A 24,362-nucleotide genomic window follows, 5' to 3' on the forward strand; every position below is an offset into this window, starting at 1 on the left:
ATTTTTAAATGCACATTTGCAGGGAAATCTGCACGGTAAACCTAAGAAATGGCCACAACCCCACAGGCTCTCTGCAGCTTTGGGAATGGATTTCCGTCGGGAGGAGAGGGTTTTAGACCAGAGCAGGCAAGACATAAAGCCCATATTAACTGTTGCCTGTCCACCCCTTTCTCTCTCTCCCCCCCCACCTCTGTTTGTCTAGGGCCCACAAGATGGGAGCCAGCAGCCTGTACAGCCGGAGAAGGTCGGCTGGGTCCGGAAATTCTGCGGGAGAGGCATCTTTCGGGAAATCTGGAAAAACCGCTACGTGGTCCTGAAGGGAGACCAGCTGTATATCTCTGACAAAGAGGTAGGCGTTTTCCAGCCTGGAATTTTCGGCCCCCGGTGCTGATTCAGCAACCCGACGGTTTCCCCCCTTCTTTTTGGGGAAGGAAACGGGGTTGTGTCCGGACCGTGGCGAGCGGCAGCGACCTCCGCAGCGCAATCACGGAAGCAGCTTGGGAGAGAGGGAAGGGGCCTCGTCCACGAAGACTTGGGACGGCAACCTGTTTTGAAGGCCCGGAGGGACAGCTCTGCTCAGCCCCACTTCTGGGACTCAAGGGTCTGGCAAAGGCCTCCAAGAGCACCCCAGAAGTCAGAGGCATTTGCAGAGCCCGTTGCCTTTGTTATATAGGGTGCACCTCAGCTACGTCCCCCCCACCCCACCCAGACACAAGCAAAGGGCACGGGTGCTTCATCACAGGAGAGTGCAGCCCAAGCCTCCGATGTTGATCACGCTGGTGACGAGAGTCCTTTGGCTGAGCATTAAAGAGCCCTTTGCTTCTTTCTTAACGTGGGTGGGATAAAACAGAGGCGATGCCTAATGACCCAGGGCCAGGCAAGGACTGGACCGAACCCTTAACCAGCATGTATTTATTTATTTATTTATTTTTAACCATATTTATTATATTTATGGATTTATTTACTCGTGTGATGGGGCGCGTGTATTTGTTGTTGCACTTGCTACTCTTCTGCACTGTGGTCTGTCAATTGCGTCCGTCTTCTAGGCTGGGTTGGCAGCGATCCATTCGAGAAGGGGCCCGCCCAGTCCCCATGCCTCTTGTGTGGGGCGGAGAAGGGAGAGGAGAGCTGGTCTTGTGGCAGCAAGCATGACTTGTCCCCATAGCTAAGCAGGGTCTGCCCTGGTTGCATCTGAATGGGAGACTTGATGTGTGAGCACTGCAAGATATTCCCCTCAGGGGATGAAGCCGCTCTGGGAAGAGCATCTAGGTTCCAAATTCCCTCCCTGGCAGCATCTCCAGATAGGTTGAGAGAGACTGCTGCCTGCAACCTTGGAGAAGCCGCTGCCAGTCTGTGAAGACAACCCTGAGCTAGATAGACCAATGGTCTGACTCAGTATATGGCAGTTTCCTATGTTCCTATGAGAACAGTGGCATTTGTGGGGGACCCCGGGGCAGCCCTACGCAGGTTCAAGGCTCTTAACCTGGCCACGAAAAAATCCCCCAGGAAAAATGGCCGGCGTGGCTGGCGGGTGTTGGATGGTGCTCTCAAGTGTCGGAGCGGGTCGTCGGATCTGACCAAGGCGTCCTCCTGTGCAAGCCCCATTGATCTGGGCTGTGAGTCTAAGCGTTTGGGAGGGGGGCACCAGAAAAAGTAGGGGGGGTGGCTTATCTGGCTCCCATCAGATCTAAGTGCAAACAACCTTCAGCTATTTGCGACGTGTTTGCCAAAAAAAAACCCTCCCTAAAAACGGAGAGGGGCAGAGAAAAATGGGGGGGGGCAGGCTCACCCTAGCCCCCATCTCTAGCTATGGGTCTAGATCATGGACGGTCAAACCTGGCCCTCCAGCGGTTGTTGAACTACAATGCCCATCATCCCCGGGGATGATGGGCATTGTAGTTCAACAACCGCTGGAGGGCCGTGTTTGCCTACCCCTGGTCTGGAGTGTGTCCCAGGGTATAGAGTCGGAAATGGGTGCCGTGGGGCTCTTCGGCTCTCAGGTCCCCAGAACGTCTGATCAGAGGGCTGATCTCTCCTATCCGGGACTGCCTTGCGCCCAGCCAGCTGAAACGGTTTCGGAAAGGAAAGCGAAGTTGTTGTGGTGTGTCGTCCCCCCCACCCCACCAGCTCCTCCTCACACCCTCTGGCTTCGTGTTGTCAATTTTGGGGTGGGAACCTGAGCTGAATAAATTTGCCTGCCAAGGACGACCGGCTGTTTCCTGATGATCTCCCCGAGGAGGTGTGGGGGTGGGTGTGTTTGTCATCCTCTCCTCCCCCAGACTTAGGAGCTATGGGGCAAAGTACTTGTCACAGGCAAACCCGTGGAGCATCTAGGGTGGAAATCTTCCCTTTAGCTGTTGTTAAACCTCACATCCTCCTCCTCCTCCTCCCCCTCCTCCTCCTCCTCCTCCTCCTCACATCTTGGTCGAGGATTACCCTGTGCCGTGGCACGGTTCCTCAGCGAGGCCAGCCAGATGCAACCATTCTCCTCTGTTAGATGTCCCTGGTGCCTGTGATTCGGAGGTAGACTGCCTCTGGATCTGGAGGTTCTCTTTCGCTCTCATAGCTAAGAGCTGCCAGTAGATGACTCGCCGAACATGTCTCATCCCCTTTTAAAGCCACCTACGCCAGTGGGCACCCCCACATCTTGTGGCAATGAGTTCCATCCACTTCACACAATGGTGGATTTGGCTTTTCATGGTTCATTTCTAAAAAGAGGGGCGCTGGGACCCAGATCTGCTTGGAAGTTGCCGCCTCTATTCCCGGGCTGCACAGCCCGGTGGCCAGTAGTCGGGGCTGATGGTAGCCCAACGTCTGCAGAAGTGCTGAAATTGTGCCACCATGCCCTATCCCTTCAAACCGGATTGGTAGGCACTAGGTGCCATTTCTCAGTGGTGAGGGAAAGATGCTTTGGGTATGCCCAGAGACCGGAGACTTGACTTCTAAGAGAGAGCTTAAGTTTCCATTGCAAAAATCCCATAGCGAGGGGCACATTCATTCTGAAATAAGGAGGGAGAGAGTGTTTCTGACCATGTGCAGATTGGCTAGTGCACGTAGTGCTTTAATGTTGCTTGCAGAGCATGGCCAATAGAGAAAGGTCTCTGCCCCAAGAAGCTTACATTTAGAACGTCATGGGGTATAACAGAAGCAGGTGAGGGAGGGTGAGGCCAATTACCCTGAAACCGAACGGGTGCTTGGCTGGTAGGAAACCAAGACATTAGAAATGCACAGAGGGGGCCAGACAGAGAGGCACTCGGGTTACAGTGCTGGTCATGGGACATCCGATAGCCAGGATGGATGGGCTGGTCGGAGGCCAGGTAGAGAGAGTCAACGCAAGGAGGTGTGGTGAGAGAAGGACTCCTCCTCGGATCAGTCGGGCCACACCAGTTACACTGATTGAGTTCAATCGATCAGTCAATCAATCGTGAGAGGGGAACTGGTCTGGTGGTAGCAAGCATGCCTGGTCCCCTTAGCTAAGCAGGGTCTATCCTGGTTGCTTATGAATGGGAGTCTAGAAGTGTGAGCACTGGAAGAGATTCATCTCAGGGGATGGAGCCGCTCTGGGAAGAGCAGAAAAAGGTTCCAAGTTCCCTCCCTGGCAGCATCTCCAAGACAGGGCTGAGAGAGACTCCTGCCTGCAACCTCGGAGAAGCCGCTGCCAGTCTGGGTAGACAATACTGAGCTAGATGGACCAATGGTCTGACTCAGTTTATGGCAGCTTCCTGTGTTCCTAAATAATGCTTAAATCAGCTAAACCTGTACTTCCAGTTTAATCTGTTTAAAACATTTTTAAAAACTATAAATACTTCTAAAAACTGCTGGTAGTAAGCACCGTCTTACAAGCATTCCCCTTTAATTTTCTAATACTATATCCGGAGAGTTTTTCCCCTTTCCTTCTCACCTAGGAGGGAAATTCCAGCGTGGTGTAGTGGTTAGAGTGCTGGACTAGGACCAGGGAGACCCGAGTTCAAATCCCCATCCAGCCATGAGACTTGCTGGGTGACTCTGGGCCAGTCACTTCTCTCTCAGCCTAACCTACTTCACAAGGTTGTTGTGAGGAGAAACTTTAGTATGTAGTACTCTGGGCTCCTTGGAGGAAGAGCGGGATATAAAATGTTAATAATAATGTAAATAATAATAAATTAGAGGCATTCTGCTTTCCTTCTCACCCAGTAGGGAATGCTTCTAATACCTTGAAGCATTACCCCTCATCTTATAGAGAATGCTTCTTCTAAGATGATGCTGGCTGCCACACATCATAGGAACATAGGAAGCTGCCTTCTACCGAGACAGACCCTTGGTCCATCTAGCTCAGTATCGTCTACCCAGACTGGCAGTGGCTTCTCCGAGGTTGCAGGCAGGAGTCTCTCTCAGCCCTATCTTGGAGATGCAGCCAGGGAGGGAACTTGGAACCTTCTTGCTCTTCCCAGAGTGGCCCCATCCCCTAAGGAGAATATCTTCCAATGCTCACACATGTAGTCTCCCATCCAAATACAAACCAGGGTGGACCCTGCTTAGCAAAGCAGACAATTCATGCTTGCTACCACAAGACCAGCTCTCCTCCCATCAATAGAATTTGCTTTCCCCCCACTCCCAAAGCATTGTTTTGGCTTATGCAGGTTTAATCCATTTAAACTCATTGGATTGATCAGCTAAGGTGTCTTTAACCTAGGGGTAATTCTGTGTAATGGTTGCTCATTGGTTGACCAGGTCATCAGCGTGTTTGTCCTGCCCAGTTAGCAAGTTTCCCCCAATTACGCCTTCCCGGCACCCAAACGGCAATCTTTTGTGCTGAGCAAAAGCTTGGTTCCCCTACTCCATGCAGTTAACTAACGGGGATTTGCAGCGCTCTGTGGGAAAGTGTCCCTCTTCCTCTCCAAGATGTAAGTCAGAGTTGTAGCCAGATAGCCAAGAGTCACGGAAGCAATAGTTTGCTGGTGCAGACTTCCAGAAATGGGCCTCCGGGAACAGCCGACATTCGTCTTGGCCAACAGCACAGTGGTAGTTGTGTCATCACAGGCGCTAGCCAACTGGTGCCTTCCGTGGGTTCTTCTGCAGTACATGCCCAATGGAGTGTATCCAATGGGCCCGATCTGCCCGTTTCCCTGTCCTGAAGGGCACCTGCATCTTCTCTTGATTTCAACTCTTGTGCATATGAGAGCGCTTGGGGAAAAATGCCTTCGAGCTGAGCTTTGGTTGGTGATTTCTACGGAAAGAGTTTGAGGCCTGCACAGATCTTTCCCAGCTCCTTCTGCCATCACCCAATTTCAGTGCCGCGGGGAACACACTCTGCACATGTTCCCTGAAACTCTTTTTCCCTTATTCTGGTTTTGCTTGGTCTCCATGCACATACAGCATTTACTCTGTGTGTGCCCCGCGAATTATCCATGTTTTGTTTGGGTTGCTGCATTGATTTAGGCAGTTTCTGGTAGGGCTGGGTATCCTCCATGGTAAAAATAATTCTGACACTGTTTGCACAGGCAGCCTGAACACTGCGCCCAGAAAAGCTGCCTCTTTGACCTGTGTGATTCATGCAAATAAAGCCAGTTTCCATATTTTGCATAACAGCTTCCCGTTCCATTGGCAAGTATCTCTGCAGCTGGTGCCTGCGGGGAATCTTGCGCAACCCCCCGCTCTCAGTCTTCTGAGACATCACTGGGCATTGCCCAAATATTTTCTATCTTTGTCCCCATGAAACCTGATTTTTTAAAAAAGTAAAGCATAAGGACACAATAAAATCTGGATCAGACTGAAAGTACATCTGGTCTAGCATTCTGTTGCCCACAGGGGCCAACCGGATCCCACCAGGAAGCCCTCAAGCAGGGTATGAAGGCAACCATTCTCCTGTGTTAGATATCCTCATCAACTGTTATTCAGCAATAGACTGCTTCTGGGCCTGGAGGTTCTATTTAGCGAGTTGCCAATAGGTGACTCATTCTCTCTGAACATGTCTCAAATCCCCCTTTAAAACCACCTAAATCACCACATCTTGTGGCAGTGAGTTCCATCAATTCTGCACAATGGTGAATTCTGCACCCATCATATTTTACTCATCTGAGGTTTTGCATGGAATGTACGCAACCCAGATTGTACATTTGAAAGGCAGCCTGGGGGTTATCCAGCCGAACTCTCTTAACACTGGATCTTTCCAAGCTCCTGTTGGCTCTCGTAAGGGCTCCAAGATCTAGGCCCCTGCATGATACGAGTACAAGGATGGGGCTGTAGCTCAGTAGCGGAACATTTATTTTAGTTCATTATTTATGTAACGCATTTGTGTACCGCCCAAAACGCAAGACTGATGATGTTGCCATGGACCTCCGATCTGATTTGCAGACAAGAGGTCCCAGGTTCAGTCCCTGGCAGCATCTCCAAGTAGGGCTGAGAAAGACCCCCGCCTGAAACCTTGAAGAAGCCGCTGCCAGTCAGAGTAGACGGTACTGAGCTAGAGGGACTAAGGGTCTGACTCAGTGTAAGGCAGTTTCCTAGGTTCCTATACCACTTCTTTCCTGTATTGAGAGGGCATCAATCCCTCGCTCTTTCCGTTCAGCTCTTGGAGTGATTTCCAGTACCATGTTAAAATGCGTTTGATACGAGCCTGATTGAGGCATATCGACCGATGCCTCTGGAGAGTCCAAACCTGTGTTTTATTGACGTGTGTGAGATAATACCCCAGTTCTGTGCAGTCACACCTATATGGGATTCTGCACCTGCGCACTATGGGTGGTTGCACAGCTGACCACCTAAGTTGTGGGGGGGACACCTGGCCCCCCAGATTCTCTTCTCCTTCTCGGACTCTACAGGCCGAGGGCCTGAAACTCCCACATGGCCCTAGATTTGAAGTTCGCCTGCTTCTTGCAGGCATCCACTGTTTCTTCTTCAAACCCAGACTCCGCGCATTCCTCATTTCATCTGTGCGTTGAATACAGACGGCGGCTACGGCGACCCATGTTTTCGACAAAAGTTCCCAAAGCCATTTGCACAGATACAAACAAATCAATAAAAAGGACTCCCTGTCCCCAGCGAGCTCGCAATCTAAAGGTTTTCGGCATAGATTCCATTGGGCACGCCTTGGAACTCCTGTGCGGGGGGTGGGGGTTGTCCTTCTTGCAAGCCGAAATTGAAAATGGAGATAGGCTGGGTTTCCCCAAAGCCTTATCTGGAGATGTCTGGCATTGTTGGCGAACGACGGAGAGTAGTCTGAAAAAACGAGCGATCCTATCCAAAACGGGAACTCTCACTGAAAGCCTAGAACTATGGTTCTTCCTTGTTCTGAGAACTGCCATTTTGGAAGGGCCGGGACAGAATGCTGGGAACTGTAGACATCCCAAGTGGCTTCTTCATACTTCTTCAAGTGGTCTTAAGAACACAGGAAGCTGCCTTCTTCTACCGAGTCAGACCCTTGGTCCATCTGTCTGTCTATCTATTTATTTAATACATTTGTATGCCACCCCAAACGCAAGTTCTTTGGGCGGTTTACAGGACAATAAAAACCAGCAATGCCAGATTCCTTCTTATTGATTTGTTTATATCTGTGTAAACTGCTGCGGGAACTTTTGTCGAACATCTTGGTCGCCATCTTCACCATCTCTATTCAACGCACAGATGAAATCTGCCCAGTCTCCACTTGCTCTACATGATTTGGTGGGAGCAATTAGAATAGGGCCTCTGCAGAGGATCTTAAGACTGGGTAAAGAGATATAGGCTACGGCACCCATTCACACAACCCGGCCCCAAGCCGTTTAGGGTTGAGTGGGAGGGAGGCAGATCTGGTGACGAACCAGATCTTTGTTTGTTTAGGAGAGGAGAGCTGGTCTTGTGGTCGCAAGCATGACTTGTCCCCTTAGCTAAGCAGGATCCGCCCTGGTTGTCTTTGAATGGGAGACTAGACATGTGAGCACTGGAAGAGATTCCCCGCAGAGGATGGAGCCGCTCCGGGAAGAGCATCTAGGTTCCAAGTTCCCTCCCTGGCAGCATCTCCAAGATAGGGCTGAGAGAGACTCCTGCCTGCAACCTTGGAGAAGCTGCTGCCAGGCTGTGTAGACAGTACTGAGCTAGATAGACCAAGGGTCAGGCTCAGTGGGTAGAAGAGAATCTCTTGGCGGATTTGGGCCCGCTGTTCATCTGGTGGCCCCTGGTAACTGACCAAAGAGGCACCTTTTAAAAAGTGGTGGTTCTCTTTCTTTAACAGAGGGAGAGCAACTGGCCCTATCCAGCCCCAGCACAGCATCCCTCCAGTGGCTGTTGCTAGTGTCTCTTATGTTTCCTTTTTAGATTGTGAGCCCTTGGGGGACAGAGATCCATCTTTATTTATTTTTTATTTCTCTATGTAAACTGCGTTGGGAACTTTTTGTTGAAAAGCAGTATATAAATATCTGTAGCAGTAGTAGTCGCAAAATGTGTTTGGTGTTGGTGAGCAATCAGCACTCTCTCTCCATGGCTGCTCTGGTGGTTTGTGCCACTGACCGCAGAGCTGGACATGTGGACCTTTCTGCACCTTGCAAAAATGAAATCATGTCCGAGACTTCTCTTAATTGTTGCTGGGGGTGTGTGCTCTCAATCTCTCTTCTCCTCTCTCCTCATATACACGCACACCCCCAGGATGCTCTTTCCCCTTCCCCAAATTGATTCACGCGGGAGGAAAATTGAGCAAACCCGCCTGGTTCATTAGCTGAGTTGAGGTCAACCCAGCAGTAGTGACAAATCGATCCGGCCATTCCCTCTCTCCTGGCTGCTCCCCGCAACGGAGAAAATTGCATTTTTGCTCCCGAGCAAGATTAAGCATGGCGTTTTCATTAAGCTGTCGAAGGAGAAGGCAGAAGCTTTGGTCCAGGTTGGATACCGGCCGTAGTTTTAAAGAGGGTTGGAAGTGGTATGGTCGAGATGCCGGGCTCAGTGGTGCTCTTTGGACTGGACTTCTGGGCGGAGGCCCCGTCCCCCGCAGGCCTGGCGGGGGGGCCTCCAAATGCTGAGTGGTCCACTAATTTAAGTGGCAGGATTGTCCATGCAAAATGTGATATCTCTCTGCAAGTCAGTGGAAAGTATCTTATTCAGAATTATTTCTTCTTCTTCTTCTTCTTCTTCTTCTTCTTCTTCTTCTTCTTCTTCTTCTTCTAGTTTCCAGCTTTCCCTGAGCATATTCTGGTGTAAAATAATGGATTGCAGCTAATCTGTTGGCAGCGGCAGGAGCAGTAGGGGGCCCCCAAACGGCCTTTAGTTCCAGGCTCCAAAATTACCCGGGTGCACCCCTGGCCGGGCTGGGGTGTTTGTGTGCCCATTTCTTTTTTCTCTCTATTCCTGCTGGTCGGATACTGTATTTACCTAAATCCAAGACTAGGTGTTTTTCTATATATATTAGAAATCAGGAGGTCATCTTAAATCTAGAGTCCTGTTCCTTTTGAGTAAATGCCTCTACTTTTAAAGAGGGCTGTCTTAAATTCAGCGTCATCTTCAGTGAATTCAAAGCAACCACCAACTGTGGTTGGTTTTTAAGCACCACTGAACCTGAGGGAGAGCCCGTGGCCAGGTGAAAGGAAGTAGCGTCTGCACCACAAGTGACAAAGCTCTATCAAGCCACCCTGACAACACTGATGGTTTGTCTCCAGAGTCAGATTGTGGGGTGTTGTTAAGGGGCGGCAGAGCTGAAGACAGACGAGCCTGACTTGTTCAGGGCAGTCTACCCAGAAGTTCTCCTCCGCCAGAACTTTCATTACATTTCAGCGGCACCTTGTGCCTGGTGGGTTTTACCTATTGGAAATGAGAAGGGAGAGGGTGTGTTTGAATCTAAGAAGGGCCCAAGTCAGTCAAATGTAATCTCTGGCCCAACTGGTTTAAGTTGGTATAGAAGCGTGCAAAATATTTCGGCTTTGCAGACCACTTCGTCAGGCATTTTCTGCTGCCTTTGCGTCCTGCTCTCCAAGGAGGAGAGCTGGTCTTGTGGTAGCGAGCATGAATTGTCCCCTTTGCTAAGCAGGGTCTGGCCTGGTTTGCATTTGAAAGGGAGACTGCATGTATGAGCACTGGAAGATATTCTCCTTAGGGCAGGGGGCTGTAGCTCATTGGAAAAGTACCTGCCTGCTTGCGTGCAGAAGGTTCCAAGTTCCCTCCCTGGCAGCATCTCCAAGAGAGGGCTGAGAGAGATTCCTGCCTGCAACCTTGGAGAAGCCCAAGGCCTCTCCACACAATCCCACAGGACTTTTTCCAAGTCTGTTTTGGAATGAATTGTCGGGAATGGGGCGAGGGGAAGGGGAGGTCCGGGCCCAGCACAAGACTGCACTGAGATAATACCTCCTTGAAGGACAAAAAGCTTAGCCGCGCAGGATGTGGTTGGTTCCACTCGTCGCAAATCCAGCTTTGGCAATGGGTCTCGAGTTCCCCAAATGAGCTATCCGTGTTGCATACAGCAGAGATCTGGCCCCGTTAAAAATAGATGTGGCACTCCGCCCCCACCACCCACCCACCAGCCCCCTCCTCCTGCTTCTCGTCATCTTGTTATGCTTCTCTTCTACGTTGTACACGGAAATGATGCTTTTGCATCTTCTTGGCTTTAGGCTTCTCTCCTCTTCCAAGAATCTTTCGCATAGCTACATACACAATAGAATCGGATCTGCCCTCCGAGTCTTGGGAAGGAGAGCTGGTCTTGTGGGAGCGAGCGTGAATGGTCCCCTTTGCTAAGCAGGACCCACCTTGGTTTGCATTTGGATGGGTGACTACAGGTGAGCACCAATGTCCCCTCTAATAGGGATTCCCAGATGTTGTTGACTACAGCTCCCAGAAGCCCCAGCTGCTATGGCTTTGGCTTGGGGATTCTGGGAGTTGGAGTCAACAACATCTGGGAATCCCTATTAGAGGGAACACTGGTGAGCACTGCAAGATATTGCTGTAAATCAGTGGCAGAGCATCTGCTTTGCATGCAGAAGGTTCCACGTACCCTCCCTGGAAGCATCTCCAAGATAGGCCTCAGAGAGATTCCTGCCTGCAACCTTGGAGAAGCTGCTGCCGGTCAGTGTAGAAAATCCTGAATGAGATGGACCTGGGCGCTTTCCAGATTACATGCTACCACCGTGTCACAACGTATCCCTTAAGTGTGTTTCTGTACTGCCTGTGTCTCCTCTCCTCTGGCGAGAAGAGCTCGTCTTGTGATAGCCAGCATGACTTTCCCCCTTAGCTAAGCAGGGTCTGCCCTGGTTGCCTTTGAATGGGAGACTAGAAGTGTGAGCACTGTAAGATATTCCCTTGAGGGGATGGAGCTGCTCTGGGAAGAGTAGAAAGTTCCAAGTTCCCTCCTTGGCAGAATCTCCAAGATTGGGCTGAGAGAGATTCCTGCCTGCAACCTTGGAGAAGCCGCTACCAGTCTGTGACGACAATACTGAGCTAGATGGACCAAGGGTCTGACTCAGTATATGACAGCTCCCTATGTTCCTATGTTCACACCGCAGTCCCTGCACTGTCAGCAAGGTGCCGTTCACATTTCCGATGCCTTATTTCGGGTTTTATAGCTGCATTACAGCCCTATAACGTTGCATCTACGATGCAATAAAGCAAGCAAGCAAGCAAGCAAGCTGTATTTGCCCATTGTAGGAGGCAATGGATTTCAACGGATTTCCACAAAATGTGGCAATTGTGGTGTAAGGTTTGCTATCTGGAAACCACCCAAGGGTCTGACTCGGTAGAAAGCAACTTCCTTTATTCCTGTTCTGAGGCAGCTGCGTTAGGTGGTGGGCTTGGGCAGCTGCAAAGAGCGTTGGAGTAGGGCACGGATCTAGACCTGTGTTGCACAATCTGCCGGGAGAATCTCCTGCACATGTTCTTGTGGTAAAGAACTGCTCTATTCCTCTGCAACTCCTCTTAATGTTAGTGAGACCTGAACAGAAGCACTTCCTGTGGGATCATGCCCTATTTGAAGGCACAAGTCAGGCGGTCATTTGGGCGCTGAAATGTCTTTGTCCTTCCATATATTTGGGGGGGGGGGGGAATCCTGATTGGCAGGGATGATGCCCCCAACTGTTTGCTGGACCTGAAGATGGTTCCCTCTTCCCAAGGGGGTCTAAAAAGAAGCACAAGGGAGACCCCCAGCACCAGCCACTGGGAGGGATACCATGCTGGGCTGAATAGAAAGCGTTCTCTTCCTGGATCGCTATGGGGCAAGCTTTCTCTGCTAGGCATTGGTGGTCACACACTAATGGCCACATTCAGCTGGAACCCAGAAGTGTCTGACAAACTGCACTGGGACTGGAACCCTGTGCCTTTAGGTTGCTCACAGAACTACACTTCCCAGGGTACTTTGTGGCATAAGGGGGAATAAAGCCATGCCAATGAAACTGGTTTAGGATTTGCAGTGTAGACGTGCGACCATGCTGCGGCAAGGCGGCCATCTTGGTGACCCGTGAGTCATTCAAGACCAGTCATTTAAGTAATGTGAGTAATTTATGGACGTTTAGGGTGCTTTCTTTTTCTCCATTTGCAGGTAAAAGATGAAAAAAACATCCAGGAGGTCTTTGACTTGAATGATTACGAGAAATGTGAAGAGCTCAGGAAATCGAAAAGCAGAAGCAAAAAGAACTATAGCAAATTTTCGCTCACGCACTCCAAGGAGCCGGGGAACACAGTAGGTTTCTCTTTCACTGGAGAGCTTTGTGGGGCCTGGTGTAGCCTCTGGTTGCATCGGAACAGGGTAGAAATCTGGGATGGTCCGTAGTGTATGAGCACCTTCTTTGCGTGCAGAACATCACAGGTTCAGCCCCTGGCAGTCTTCCCTGTATCAGGGATTTCCAGATGTTGTTGCCTACAGTTCCCAGAATCCTTGTCCAAAGGCCATTGCGGCTGGGGATTCTGGGAGCTGTAGTCAACATCTGGAAATCCTTCTTACAGGGAACACTGGTCCCTGGCCACAGGAACGGTTAAAAGCATCGCAGTTAAAAGCATCACAGGGAGCAGAGCTGGGGGGATTTTTTCCTTGCCAGTCGGGTTTTTCCTTGCCAGTCAGGCCTGCTCAACTGGCCACCCAGCTCTTTCTGGACTACAACTCCCACAATCCCCAGCCACAGTGGCCAATAGCCAGGGATTATGGGAGTTGGAGGCCAACATCTGCAGGAGGGCCGAAGTCGAGCAGGCCTGGAGTAGGCAGCACCAACTGAAAGGACTAGAAATATCTGCCCTGTCCTCCTTTACTTTGATTTGCCAGCTTGTTATCTGGAGAGCCACCCTCTGCATAACAGCCCCACACCTGTGCATCCAAAGGTGTGGGGGCTGTTAGAGAGGCGGGGGGAGGGTTGGGGAGGAGAGCTGGTCATGTGGTGGCAAGCAGGGATTGCCCCCTTTGCTAAGCAGGGTCACCCTTGGTTTACATTTGGATGGGTGACTTCATGTGAGTGCTGTAAGTGATTCCCCTTAGGGGATGGGGCTGTTGCTCAGTGGAAGAGCATCTGCGTGCTTGCATGCAGAAGGTCCCGGGTTCACTCCCTGGCGGCATCTCCAGGTAGGGTTGGGAGAGACTCTTGCCTCAACCTTGGAGAGCCGCTGCCAGTCAGGGTAGACCATACTGAGCTAGATGGACCGAGGGTCTGACTCAGTATATGGCAGCTTCCTCTGTTCCTCTGCACGGTTGAGCAAAATGCACTCACTGGTTATGTTACTCTAACATAAACAGTTATAAACAAACTGTTTCCCTTCTCAACAAGTCCAACGTCTTGTCCCAGAATGTATCGCTTCCCGTTAAGGCGAATGAAGTGTTGGGACTTGGAGGTGCACTGAAGAAGTCATGTCTCAGCATCCTGTTCTGCTTTCAGGATGATACACATTGACTCTTGGAGCTTGTGGCGTGAGGCTCAGTGTTGGGTTGTTGTTTTTTTAAAAAGGGAAGTCTTTTATTAGACAGGACAGGAAGTTGAATTGGCAGGGCTTTCACACACGGTGTGCCTGTGCCTGATGTTGGGTGTTAATTTTGCAAAAGCACAGGACAGGAGAGCTGGTCTAGGAGAGGAGAGCTGGCCTGGTAGTAGCAAGCGTGACTTGTCCCCTTAGCTAAGCAGGGTCCACCCTTAGCTTAGTAAGTAGCTTAGCAGGGTCCACCTTGCATATGAATGGGAGACTTGATGTGTGAGCACTGGAAGATCTTCCCCTCAGGGGATGGAGCCGCTCTGGGAAGAGCAGAAGGTTCCCAGTTCCCTCCCTGGCAGCATCTCCAAGATCAGGCTGCGAGAGACTCCTGCCGGCAACCTTGGAGAAGCTGCTGCCAGTCTGTGAAGACAATACTGAGCTTGATAGACCAATGCCCTGACTCAGTATATGGCAGCTTCCTATGTTCCTATGAGTGCTGTGGTCACCACTCTTAGCTTTGAAGCTGTGCCTTCACCTTTCCCAGCTCCCTTTGAAATGCCACTTCTCAATTAGCCCTATTAATTGAGGGCCAGGCCCACGAAAAATAAATAATAAATTTGGGCCATCAGTACCATCTTGGGGGACGGATGCTCATAGTGTTTTTTGGCAATGTCTTCCGCCCTAGAGCTGGGAAAAGGGAACAGTTCTGTTGCACTTTCAGCTTGTTGCATGTGATCGCCCTTTTTTTCTTAATCCCTCCCCCTAAACCATTTGGGTGAAATCGCCATCATTTTTGCATGGAGCGAAGGGTTAGGTTCAGGGATAGGGTAACAATGAACAAACTGTTGTGTTCTCTCTGTGGAATAACCTTTGGAGGACATTCCTGCCCATTTCCATTTCCCTGACAACTTTGATAACATTTTATAATAGTGTTTCTGTGATTTTGCAACTTTTATTTATTTATTTATTTATTTATTATTTCTTTTTTATATTTCTATCCCTCTCTTCTTCTGAGGAGCTCAGCGCGGTGCACAGGCTTTATTTTTATCCTCACAACAAGCCTGTGAGGTAGGCTAGGCTGAGAGAGACGTGACTGGCCCAGAGTCACCCAGTGAGTTTCAGGGTTGAATGGGGATTCGAACTCGGGTCTTCCGGGTCCTAGTCCAACACTTGAACCACTACACTATGCTGGTGCTTTTTCTGAGCTTTGAAATCATCATTGCAAAATTTGGCCACCGCGCGCCTGATGGTCAGGACAAACAAAGTGTGAGGACACACTGGAAGCAGAAAGTTGTGCCGTGTGGGAGACTTTCCCATCTCTAGGAGAGGACACCTTGTCCCAAAATCACGGTGAGCATTCGTCACCCCAGAGTGAACCAACCACCTCAGCTGGCTTATGGATTACATTCTCTTACAATTTTAATGGTGAAAGCAGATACCGTATTTTACGGACTATAAGACGCTACGGACTATAAGACGCACCTTAATTTTAATCCAGTTTTTCAGAGTTTTAACATATTAAACTGTTAAAACATATAAGACGCTCCTGAATTTTGGCGGATATTTTTCGAGGAAAAAAGTGAGTCTTATAGTCCATAAAATACAGTAAATGTTTATCATCGGAACACAGGAAGCTGCCTTCTTTTGAGTCTGACCCTTGGTCCATATAACTCAGTATTGTCTACACAGACTGGCAGTGGTTTCTCTGCAGATGCAGGCAGGAGTCTCTCTCAGCCCTATCCGGAGATGCTGCCAGGGAGGGAACTTGGAACCTCCTGCATGCAAGCAGGCAGGTGCTCTTCCCAGAGCGGCCCCCTCCCCTGAGGGGAATCTCTCACAGTGCTCACGCGTGTAGTCTCCCATCCAAATGCAAACCAGGACAGACCCTGCTTAGCAAAGGGGACGATTCATGCCAGCTACCACAAGCCCAGCTCTCCTCCAGAGAACAGGCTGTAGGATGCACAGTCCAAACACCATCTGGTTGGTGCTTGTGAGCATCCCATGTGACCCCCCTCTCCCGGTGTGACGTCCCGGTCATTGGTGGACTCCAGATGCACCATGAGCTAAGCGCGACCGTCCCCCGCACCTCCTGGCATTTTGAGGAACGTGAGCTTGCTTGGTTCGCTGTACTGCTGGAAGCCACGGGCAACCAGCTCCCTGTCTGGTTAGAGCCACTATGTGGACATTTTAAAAACAGCAACAAGGAATAATAAACTCCACTCCCTGCCTGCTAGTATGGATTCCCTCTTCTGCTGAGAAGCTGCAAAGGTTGGCCCCTCGGGTGCAGGGCGACTCCGTTCCCCTCCGTCCGAGGCTGTTTCAGATAGAACTTCACAAATGTTGGCCCCCCTCCTGCTTTGGGACCACAATGCCTATAGTCCCTGGCGGTGTTCCCTGTAACAGAGGTTCCCAGATGCTGTTGACTACAACTCCCATCATCCCCAGTCAAGGGCCACTGAAGATGGGGATGATGAGAATCGTCGTCAACATCATCTGGAAATCCCTGTTAGGCTGGTCCCCAACCACAGTGCACAGTTGAGGATGATTCTTAAATTTTCTTTTGCATTTATACACTGCTTTTCAAGCGAACCTCCCAAAGCGGTTTACAGTGATGGGCGTTGTAGTCCAATATATGCAGAAGCTGTGCAGCCCTGTTCTAGGCTGCTATGTCCATGAGCTGGTTCACATACACAGTCTTGGCTGCTGACCAGTGGTTCCCGGTAACAGGGATTCCCAAATGTTGTTGACCACAATTCCCAGAATCCTTGCCCAAAGGCAATTGCAGCTGGGGGTTCTGGGAGCTGTAGTCAAGAACATCTGGAAATCCTTGTTACAGGGAACACTGCTGCAGACATGAGCTGGCCTTGTGGTCGCAAGCATGACTTTTCCCTTTAGCTAAGCAGGGTCTGCCCTAGTTGCATATGAAAGGGAGACTAGAAGTGTGAGCACTGGAAGATCTTCCCCTCAGTGGATGGAGCCGCTCTGGGAAGAACATCTAGGTTCCAAGTGCCTTCCCTGGCAGCATCTCCCAAGATCGGGCTGAGAGAGATTCCTGCCTGTAGCCTTGGAGAAGCTGCTGCCAGTCGGTGTAGACAATACTGAGTTAGATAGGCCAGTGGTCTGACTCAGCATATGGCAGCATCCTAAGTTCCTATGTTCTTCTCTCCTAGGCACCCAACCTGGTCTTCCTGGCTGTGAGTCCGGAAGAGAAAGAGTCCTGGATCAATGCACTCAACTCAGCGATAACCCGAGCCAAAAACCGCATTTTGGATGAGGTGAGAACTCTTCCTTGGACTCAGTCTCTGCTTATCTTTGGGCTGTGTGAATGCTGCCAGGAGCCTTTGGGGGCTTTATGGGAGCTCAGCATTGCGATCCCTGGGGGATACAGTTGCCGCACGGATTCTAGATGGTGTTGGTGGCCAGGAGAGTTGATTCACTGTGTCTGCCCGCTTTTGCTGGACAGGGACCAGTGTTTCCTCTCCCAGGAATTCCCAGATGTTTTTCACTACAACTCCCATAATGCCCAGCCAGCGGCCACTGCAGCTGAGGATGCTGGGAGTTGTAGTCAACAACCCCTGAGAATCCCTGTTAGAGGGGACACTGAGAGGGAGTTGTGTGATACAGTGCTTGGCAACTCTGAGGTACAATGACTTCGACTCTCTCTGGATGGAGCGGCCTTTGCAAATTATTCAGAAACGGTAGCCAATCCTTGAATTATTATTATAATATTATTATTATTATTATTATTATTTCTTGTTTATACAGTCAGACAGGTGTTATTGAGTGGCTTGTTTTATCCAGACATCGAGTCCTTCCCAAGAACCCGGGATGGCTGAATTTTATTAGCAATGGCTCCCTGGCTTCTCCAAGTTAGGGCTGAGAGAGATTCCTGCCTGCAACCTTGGAGGAGCCGCTGCCAGTCTGTGAAGACAATACAGAGCTAGATAGACCAATGGTCTGACTCAGTATATGGCAGCTTCCTATGTTCCTATGATGGGAGTTATAGTCCAACGTTATCTGGGGAACCCTGCTCTAAGGGATGCCCGCAGCGACTTCACAATCAAACGGTTACAAAATAAATAAATTTACAACCAGACCAACAGAAACCGAATTATCAGTAGCAGGAACAAGCAGTGGATTTTATAGCTAAGCGATCAAAACGGAACAGGGCTCCCAGGCAGGTGGCAGGCCTGCCAGAAGAGAGAGGTTTTTACAAGCTGCTGGAGCACTGAAATAGATGGAAATGGCCTGGTTAACACTGACTTCTTTTGCGTCAATGTTCCCCAGTTATTATTATTAATTTTCTGGCCCTACCTAGAGCAACTTGTCCTGTAGGAGCTTCCTTTTCGGGTTAAGATCTTCTCGGTTGATCTGTGGAAGAATGGGAAGTGGGCCTTGCCTCTGGGCAGGGGGTTCACCTCCCTCCCTCCAACCTGGCCTGTAATGTGAGCTTATGTAAAGAGAGAACTGTTGAGGTTTTTTTTTTTTTAAAAAAAGAGAAGCAGCAAGACCGCAGTCTGCTGTCTCTGATATCACGGAGCCATCTGTCCCTCTTTCTTTCGCTGCCTCTGCGGGCTGTGACTCATCCTGCACACGCTGGATAGAGGAAGAGAGAATGCCGCTGCTTTGTTACTAAATTTAGGGCCAGGGTGCATAGCCACTGTCCGGTATGTGCTGGTACTTGTTCTTGGGAGTGCAGGCTCCGTAGCTGCAGGCTGTGATAGGGAGCTGCCGTTGACTGAGTCAGGCCCTTGGTCCAGCTTGCTTAGGATTGTCGACACTGACTGGCAGCAGCCCTCCAAGGCTGCTGGCAGAAGGAGATCTGGACCCGAGGCTTGAAGTGGCTTCCTTGGCTTCGTTGCCTTCATGCGAGATTGGTGATGCCATGCCTGGTTGGGGTTTTGTTTCTAATGGCAGAAGGAGAATTCTTCCAAAAAGCGTGTGGGCAGGGAGGAGGGAATGCACGGAGGCCAAAGCACAGCTTTAACTGTGGTCCTGTGTGACATCCCAATCAGCCCGCTTTTATCTGTTGGAAGAGCTACATCAGGTTGCCCCAAGGAAGAATAAACAGCTTTGAAACATATTGGTCCGGGGGCGGCGGGGGGGGGGATATCCTTGAAGTCTCATCTGGTAACTCCCCTGCCAACTGAACAAAGAGGCACCTTTTCTAAAGTGGTGATATTCTTGTATTTAGCAGGGGGAGAGCAACTGGCCCTATCCATCCCCAGCACAGCATCCCTCCAGTGGCTGTTGCTTGCGTCACATGAACACATTATGTTTTTTGCATCACAAAAACACATTATGTTTTTTAGATTGTGAGCCTCTGGGGACCAGGAACCATCTTATGTTGTTTGTTGTTTATTTTTTCCTACATAAATTGCTTTGAGAACTTAGGTTGAAAATTGGCACATAAATATCTGTCATCGTTGTCATAGTCATCCTCTCTGCATTCTCGCTCCTTGCTTGCTCAAGCATCTCAGTCATTTTAGTCGGCCTATGGCGAATCCTGGGCACGTCAGCCCAAAACACCGTTGGCGTCTCTCTTTGCTACAGGGACAGAATTTTGGTTATGGTGGTTGTGCCCTTCCTCTCGTTCTAGGAATATACTCGGCACCTTACAGAGTGATAAAGCAAAAAGAATAGGAGCCTTTGAGTTGCTTCCCTTCTAAATTAGACAGGAAACACAAGAGGGAGGGAGGAGAAAGAGGCAAGGGTGACACAGGGAAAATGATGGATGGATGGATGGATGGATGGAGTGCTGTCAAGTCGATGTCGATTCTTAGCGACCACATAGATAGATTCTCTCCAGGATGGTCTGTCTTCAACTGAGTCTCTCAGTGGTGCATTCATTGCTGTCGTTATCGAGTCCATCCACTTTGCTGCTGGTTGTCCTCTTCTTCTCTTTCCTTCAACTTTATGGACTTCTCAGAGGAGCTGGGTTTTCTCAGAATGTCTCTGAAGTACGATAGTTTGAGCCTGGTCATTTGTGCCTGGAGTGAAAATTCTGGATTGATTTGTTCTAGGATCCATTGGTGTGTTTTCCTGGCTGTCCAGGGTCTCCTCAAAAGTCTTCTCCAGCACCCAGGTTCAAAATACGCAGGGACAATTCCATGTACTTGGGTGTTACCATATTTACCTGAACAAGAGTAGGGTTTTCCCAAGTTCTTTGATGTAAGAAATCGGAATATCGCCTTACATACAGGGACCTCTTCTTTTCAGGCAAATACAAGTATAATCTAACCTCCCTTTTTATTATTTATTTATTCATTTATTCATTCATTCATTCATTCATTCTTTCTTTCTTTCTTTATTTATTTATTCAATTTCTATACGGCCCTTCCAAAGAGGGCTCAGTGCGGTTCACACAGAGAAATAATAAATAAATAAGATGGATCCCGGTGCCCAAAGGGCTCACAATCTAAAAAGGGACTTTTAAAGGGACTCCTCTTAAATTCAGAGCCATCTTCTATTTGGGTAAGTCGTTTCAGAGGGTCAAGCTGAAGGGGATGAGCTGCAAGGATTTATGGAGGAGGAAATCCTGTGAGGAGGGAGAAGTAGCACCCTAGAAGATCTCTTGGAGGGAGCTCCAGATATATAATGGGTAGCAAGTAGCCTTTAAAAAGTAAAATAAAATAATAATCAGTGGCATTTGTCTGCCTTGCAAAAATTCATTCCCAATCAAAGGAAACCTTGATTGGAATAAAGGTAAAGTGTGCCGTCGAGTCGATTCCGACTCCTGGCGCCCACAGAGCCCTGTGGTTGTCTTTGGTAGAATACAGGAAAGGTTTACCATTGCCGCCTCCTGCACAGTATGAGATGATGCCTTTCAGCATCTTCCTAGATCGCTGCTGCCTGATATAGTACCAGCGGGGATTTGAACCGGCAACCTTCTGCTTGTAGATACGGCTAAAAAGCCTAGCATTGGCACATAAGGGAGTGCATTGTGTTGGAGAGCTGGTCTTGCAGTAGCAGGCATGAATTGTCCCCTTTGCTAAGCAGGGTCTACCTTGGTATGCATTTGAATGGGAGACTACCTCTATGTGAGCACTGTAAGATGTTCTCCTTAGTAAGTAAGTAAGTAAATTTATTACGGTCCTTAGACCAGCTTAATATTTAAAATAATACATTTATCATTTACAAAATATTCAAATTGCTAATACAAGCTCTACGAAGTTTGGATGCAACAAAACAAAACTTGGCCACATTTATAGAAGTAACAGATTTAAAATTTGACGGCAAAAAATCCAAGTAAAATTGATCCGTATGACCAGGATGATTCTTTAAGAGAGGAGCAATAAACTTAATACCAGCATCCCTATAAAATTGACAATACAGAATAACATGAACAACTGACTCTATATCCCCTGAGCCACAAGGGCAATGAGACAATGCGTATGGAACTTGTTTATATTAGATATTCTCCTTAGGGATGGGGCTGCTCTGGAAAGAGCATCTTCATGCTTGCATGCAGAAGGTTCCACATTCCCTTTCTGGCAGCATCTCCAGATAGGGCTGAGAGAGACACCTGCCTGCAACCTTGGAGAAACTTCTGCCAGTCTGTGAAGACAATACTGAGCTAGATGGACCAATGGACTGACTCAGTAGAAGGCAGCTTCCTGTGTGTTGGGCACATGCCGTGTGCTGCTGCGCTTTTCACTTGAGCGCTTGCCAGTGGCACAGTATCCGAGAGGCGCTTGTGTCCCTCTGGGGGATTTGCCGCCTTCCCGTTCCGGAGGCCCAACCAGCAGACCTCCGCTTCTCCCTACAGAAATTCCAGCTAATGGATGCGAGCAATGAATCCACTGGAGAGTTCCAAGAGGAGCTGATGGATGAGCCGCGTGTGGAAAGCCAAGCCGGGAGGGATAAATAATTCATCCCGATTGATCAAGCTGGCTCCGGTTGCCGCCCTGCCCGGCTCTCATCGCACGAGCTGATGGTCTGCTTGTGTTGCATTTCAGGTTACTGTCGAGGAGGAAAGTTACCTGGCCCATCCGACCCGCGACAGGGCAAAGATCCAGCACTCTCGGCGACCTCCGACTCGAGGCCACCTGATGGCTGTGGTATGTATGTCGGGAAGCCAAATCCCGTGCCTCCACCTTTCTCCCAAATTCAATAAACTATCAGATTTTAGAACAGCGTGATAGGGAGAAAGATGTCGGCTCACATAAATGCGAATTGTTTGTTCCATTTATTTCATTTTCTATCCCGCTCTTCCTCCGAGGAGCTCAGAGCAGTGTACATGGTTATGTTTATCCTCACAACAACCCTGTGAGGTAGGCTAGGCTCAGAGAGACACGACTGACCCAGAGTCACCCCATGAGTTTCTTGGTTGAATGGAGATTCGAACTCAGGTCTTCCCGGTCCTAGTCCAACACTTGAACCACTACACTATGCTGGTTCTTCTTCTGAGTTTTGAAAACCCAGCCACAGTTATTCTGGCTGAAGATGATGGGAGTTATGGTTCATGCCAACAGCCAGGTTTACCCACCCCTGTGTTAGAAGGAACGTTGGTGGGTTGGTTTGTGACCCTGTTGTCATGATCCTTGGGAAATCCCGCATAACACCCAGCTCTTCCTGTTTTGGCGGTCCATGTTTGCAGGCATCTACCTCGACATCTGATGGAATGCTGACGCTCGACTTGATTCAGGAAGAGGACGCTTCCCCCGAAGACCACGGCACCTGTGAGGAGAGCTTCCGGGTTGACCTGGATAAATCAGCAGCCCACCTCAGCGCTGGGCGGAGGTGTTCGGATTCGGAAAATGTCAAGCCGCCAGAGAAAAGCCGGACGAATAGCCTGCCGCGGCGGGAGGCCAGCTTATGGGATAAGTTCTCGCAACGCAAAGACTCTCTTGACAAGGGGACCATGTACACGCCGCAGGTGCCGAAGAAGCTCTCCCACTCCGAAAAGAACAAGTGTGTCTCCATGGAAGAGATCCTGTCTTGCCGGGACTCGACTTCGGCTCACCGGGCCGTGCTGAGAAAGGGCCTGGAGGACCAGTTTGCCTCGGCTGCCGAACCGGAGCAGCTGACTCGGATACAGGAACTTGTGGCGTTGAAACTTGAAAAGACGCAGGAAATGCTCACGGAGGTGAAGGGCTACGGAGAAGGGAAGCGTAAGGCCAAGGAGCCTGGTACCCTCACCTCCACCACCTCCTCTTCTTCCTCCTCCTCCTCTTCCAAGGTAGACTCGGAGGCCATCTTGCAGGAGACCGAGAGGCTGCTGGGAGAGGCCTCCTCCAACTGGAGCCAGGCCCAGAAAGTGCTTCAGGAGGTCCAAGAACTCAGAAACCTGTACAAACAGCTTGAACTGCAACTTTCGGACCCTAAACCCAAACAGAGCACACAATCTCAGTACCGGAAGAGTATGATGTGAAGGCAAGCTCTGGGCTCTAGGTGGGAAGGACTGGGGATTCGGTGGCCAGGGAGGGTTAGTATGTCTTTCTTTTTTTTAAATTTACAGTGTTTGATGCATACGAGGTGCCTGTTCTCACTCATCTGACCCCTGCTCCTCACAAGCTCAATTTCTCCCCCCTTATGTTCCCATGAGTCTTTTTTCCCTCTCAGGCCTCAGACCAACACGTTCCAATAAATCAGTTTGCATCCATCCATTTTCATTTATTTTTTCCCCCAAGCATCGTTTTTCCAGATCGCGCTCTCTCTCTATAAAAGTACTCTCAGTCAGAGAACTCAATCTCTCTAAGTTCTTGCAGAGAGACTCGTAGATTCTGTGCCGTTCTATTTTTGTGGCGGGGGGTGGGGGGGCAAAATCGCACCCCAGAATTTGGCCAAATCTCTGCAGAGAGCATCTGCAGTCTCCAAACAACAACCATGGAAGTTCCCAGCCCAAAGGAAGAGGTTGACTGCACACAAAATTCACACAAAGCAATTTGAATTCGAATTGATTCGGAACCATTGAACCAGGGTGGAGATGAATTAAAATCTATTCGAATTCACCCGAACTCGAATTAAATTCGATTCAAATTGGGGTGGATTTGAATCAATTCAAATGCATCGCCGCTCTGTTCAATGGCTCCGGATCCAATCAAATCAGATTCAGTTGAATCGATTCATGTGAATTCTGTGCACATCCCTAGTCTCGGACAGAGGCAAGCACTCCAAGGACATCTTTCCAGCTTTAATCGCCAGCTCCTGGAGATTTAAGCTAGATCCCAGGTTCAAAGTGTTTGTTGCCATAGCATAACAGCAAATGGCCTCCTTCCCCTTCCTTTCCAGGTGTAGTTTCTCCTTCTGCTTCATCTCTGCCTCTCTCCAAGCCGTTCCGCCACCCCCGTGGCCGTTTTCCTGCTCCCAGCTGCCACTTTGGTCTGTGTCCAAAATTCTGCCACAAAGGCAGTGAACATCTTGCAGCTTCAACTGTGCAAGAAGTGATTTGAATTTCTACGCTGCAGTGGCAGAAGTAAAAGGCCCAGAGAGGGTCCAAACCAATTGATTCCACTCGGTGTTGAAGCTCTAGTCAGGAATGGTCTACTCAGTTTGGGGAAACATGATTTCTTTTTTTTCCTTTTTTTTTAAACCTGATTGCTCTT

General features: G+C 49.5%; 1 protein-coding gene across 1 annotated transcript in view; it reads left to right on the forward strand.

Annotated features, from left to right (window-relative positions):
- Positions 1–23,419, forward strand: part of PLEKHO1 (pleckstrin homology domain containing O1) — a 32,421-nt gene extending 9,002 nt beyond the window's left edge. Inside the window, exons 2-6 of the mRNA XM_053279006.1 lie at positions 203–349; positions 12,464–12,604; positions 16,986–17,090; positions 21,774–21,875; positions 22,415–23,419. Coding sequence (XP_053134981.1) covers positions 203–349; positions 12,464–12,604; positions 16,986–17,090; positions 21,774–21,875; positions 22,415–23,188 — 1,269 coding nt within the window. The 3' untranslated portion in view covers positions 23,189–23,419. The remainder of the gene's footprint in view (positions 1–202; positions 350–12,463; positions 12,605–16,985; positions 17,091–21,773; positions 21,876–22,414) is intronic.
- Positions 23,420–24,362: the final 943 nt, after the last annotated feature.

Source organism: Hemicordylus capensis, chromosome 14 (assembly GCF_027244095.1).
Source record: "Hemicordylus capensis ecotype Gifberg chromosome 14, rHemCap1.1.pri, whole genome shotgun sequence".
In the NCBI taxonomy this organism is placed as follows: domain Eukaryota; kingdom Metazoa; phylum Chordata; class Lepidosauria; order Squamata; family Cordylidae; genus Hemicordylus; species Hemicordylus capensis.